General features: G+C 41.6%; 1 protein-coding gene across 4 annotated transcripts in view; it reads right to left on the bottom strand.

The window, feature by feature from the left end:
- LOC144969955 (inverted formin-2-like) overlaps window positions 1–2500 on the bottom strand; it is a 321818-nt gene that overhangs the window by 77726 nt on the left and 241592 nt on the right. For 3 of the 4 annotated variants that reach the window (XM_078909050.1, XM_078909051.1, XM_078909052.1), the window contains one exon: window positions 1253–1383. The exons of the other annotated variant lie outside the window; for it this stretch is intronic. In XM_078909050.1, coding sequence (XP_078765176.1) covers window positions 1253–1383 — 131 coding nt within the window. The remainder of the gene's footprint in view (window positions 1–1252; window positions 1384–2500) is intronic. 4 annotated transcript variants of the gene reach the window in all.

Genomic DNA, 2500 nt, shown 5'->3' with positions numbered 1-2500 from the left:
TCCCTGGCCAACAGCAACACTTAACGTGTAGAACGAGACATGACGCCTGTTAGACGATATTTCAATTTTTTTTTCGGACAAAAACAACGCTGTTAACGGACAGGTACTCATTTTACACCTGAGTACGGTGAGAAAATGTGAGTAAAGAACCTTTTCCAAGGACTAAACTATGCGCCGAGCGAGGCTTGAACCCGGGACCTTCCGAACCGAAAGCGAGTGTAAAACCACTAGACCACTTAACCGCACAATAGAAAAGAGAAGTAAAAGAAGACAATAGAGAAGAGACAAATTTCGCATGGAGTGGCTGTGAGTGTTAACTGTACAACGTCCGTCTCATATGCGTACATTTTGGTCACAAGTTTGATTCCCATCACAGCAACAACAAAAAATGAGTCTCTATTTATTGTCTTCTGGTATTTCTCGTCTCACTTTATTTTTTATTATTATAAAGTACACATCACTACGTGTATCGCCCATCGCAATCCACGTCAACACATTGATTGAATAATAAATGGTAATGAGAACCAATAAAATGACAATTAAAATTCCAAATACCCGAGCAGTGTCAGCATATTGTGTGATTATGCAACTCGTTTGAATAAAGTAGTCACAATTATCCATGAAGCCCGGCGGAGAGTAGAGCAGCAAGCAGGGAGACGTAAAAAGAACAAGTTTGTATCAAAGGTGCCAGGCAAAGCAAGAAAAAAAAATACAAGAAAAAAAAACTATCCCAAAAAATCAGTCTACCTCGACTGGGAATCGAACCTCAGACCTTCGGATTACCAGTCAGAGGTAGCACGTTGATGTGGTACACGAAACAAGAGAAGTGGGAATAGGGAATTAAAGAATGACGTTAAAAAACCGGTTCCAATCTCATTGGAAGTGTGAAACCAGTCCGCTGGAGGACCGGACACAGGCCTCGTTTCAACTGATCTTCTGGTTTCAGAGTGATAGCGTTAAATTTTCTGGCCTAGATAAATGCTGGTTGTCAATGAATATCGCCCATCCTCGCTCTTGTTCGTCACATAATCATAAAACTCTGCCTATACTTCCTGGTAATTTATATAAAACGGTGATGCTACTTTATGATTTAACAGCTATCTGCCCTATTCAACTGTTAGTTAGTTCTCCGAAGCATTGGTTAGATACACACTTCCAATGAGTTTTGAACCGGAAAGGAGGAAAGTGTGACGTCACAGCCTTTTTGAACGGCGTGTCGATTGTAACGTGAGTCATTTGAGTGAGTACTCACCCTTGATGAGTCTCCGGCTGTATTCTTTCTTCTGGACCAGAACGGAGACCCCAATTTTGGAGTTGAGTACAGCCCGAATACATTCCACACATTCGACTAGGATAAGGGCATCTGTCAGGTTGGTGACTCGTCTGGGAGTGGATTAGATGGATTAACAGATTAACAGTTTATTGAGATTAACGATTGAATGCAACACTGGGAATAAGGTGAGTACTGACCGAATACTCTCCATATATTCCACTAAGATTAGTCTGGGAATGGATTTGATGGATTAACAAATTAATACACACATTATTGAGATTACCGATTGAATACAACACTGACAATTGAGTTGTTTTTTGTTTGTTTTTTTTGTTGAGATTTTTTATATAGCGCAATATCCACTAAACGTGCTCAAAGCGCTTTACAAGGGGTCCCTGGTCAACAGCAACTTTTAACATGTGGGAAGGGACATAACGCCTGTTAGGCGATATTACAATTCTTCTGTTAATGGCCGGGTACTCATTTTACACCTGAGAATTTGAGTAAAGAGCCTTTTCCAAGGACTCAACTATGCGACGTGCGCGAGGCTCGAACCCAGGACCTTCCGATCCGAAAGCGAGTGTCATACCACGAGACCACATAGCCGGACTTGGGTGAGTACAGCCCGAATACACATTCCACACATTTAATCCATCAGGATATTGGCGTATGACGACAGATTGGTGACTCGTCTGGGTATGGATTAGATGGATTAACGTATTTAAATAAACAATTCGTTGAGATTAACGGTTGGATTCTATGGATTGGATTGGCTTGGATTGGATACGCCCCGAGAAAGGATCCATCAAATGTAACAGCTTCTAAATTTGAACATTTAGGGCATGAGAATGGTCGTCAGTCTCTAAGACCAAAGGAAACGTTGAGAAGACCGGTGGATAGAGAATTGTGAGAAAGACAGGAATACCATAGCCCCAACTGAGGTAGAAGGCCGAGAACCGAGCGTGCCGAAGAAGCAAGAATGCATCTGCAGCTCTTTGTCCTAGCATGAACCAAAATGGTAAGGTAGGCGAGGAACAAATAATTGAAACCAAAAATTGACATTGAGTACAGGCCGAATACAATCTACACATTCAACAGTGATTAGGGGTGTCTGACAGATGAGTCACAGGTCAGGGGATAGATTGGATGGATTGAAAATAAACCATTTATTACACAGCGTCTCAAAACAGTATTGTAAAGACCTGAACATGTGTGAATGAAAGGTGC

Source organism: Berghia stephanieae, chromosome 4 (assembly GCF_034508935.2).
Source record: "Berghia stephanieae isolate SIO BIC M18660-M18661 chromosome 4, UCSD_Bste_1.3, whole genome shotgun sequence".
Classification (NCBI taxonomy): Eukaryota; Metazoa; Mollusca; class Gastropoda; order Nudibranchia; family Aeolidiidae; genus Berghia; species Berghia stephanieae.
This window is presented reverse-complemented; position numbering and strand designations above follow the sequence as displayed.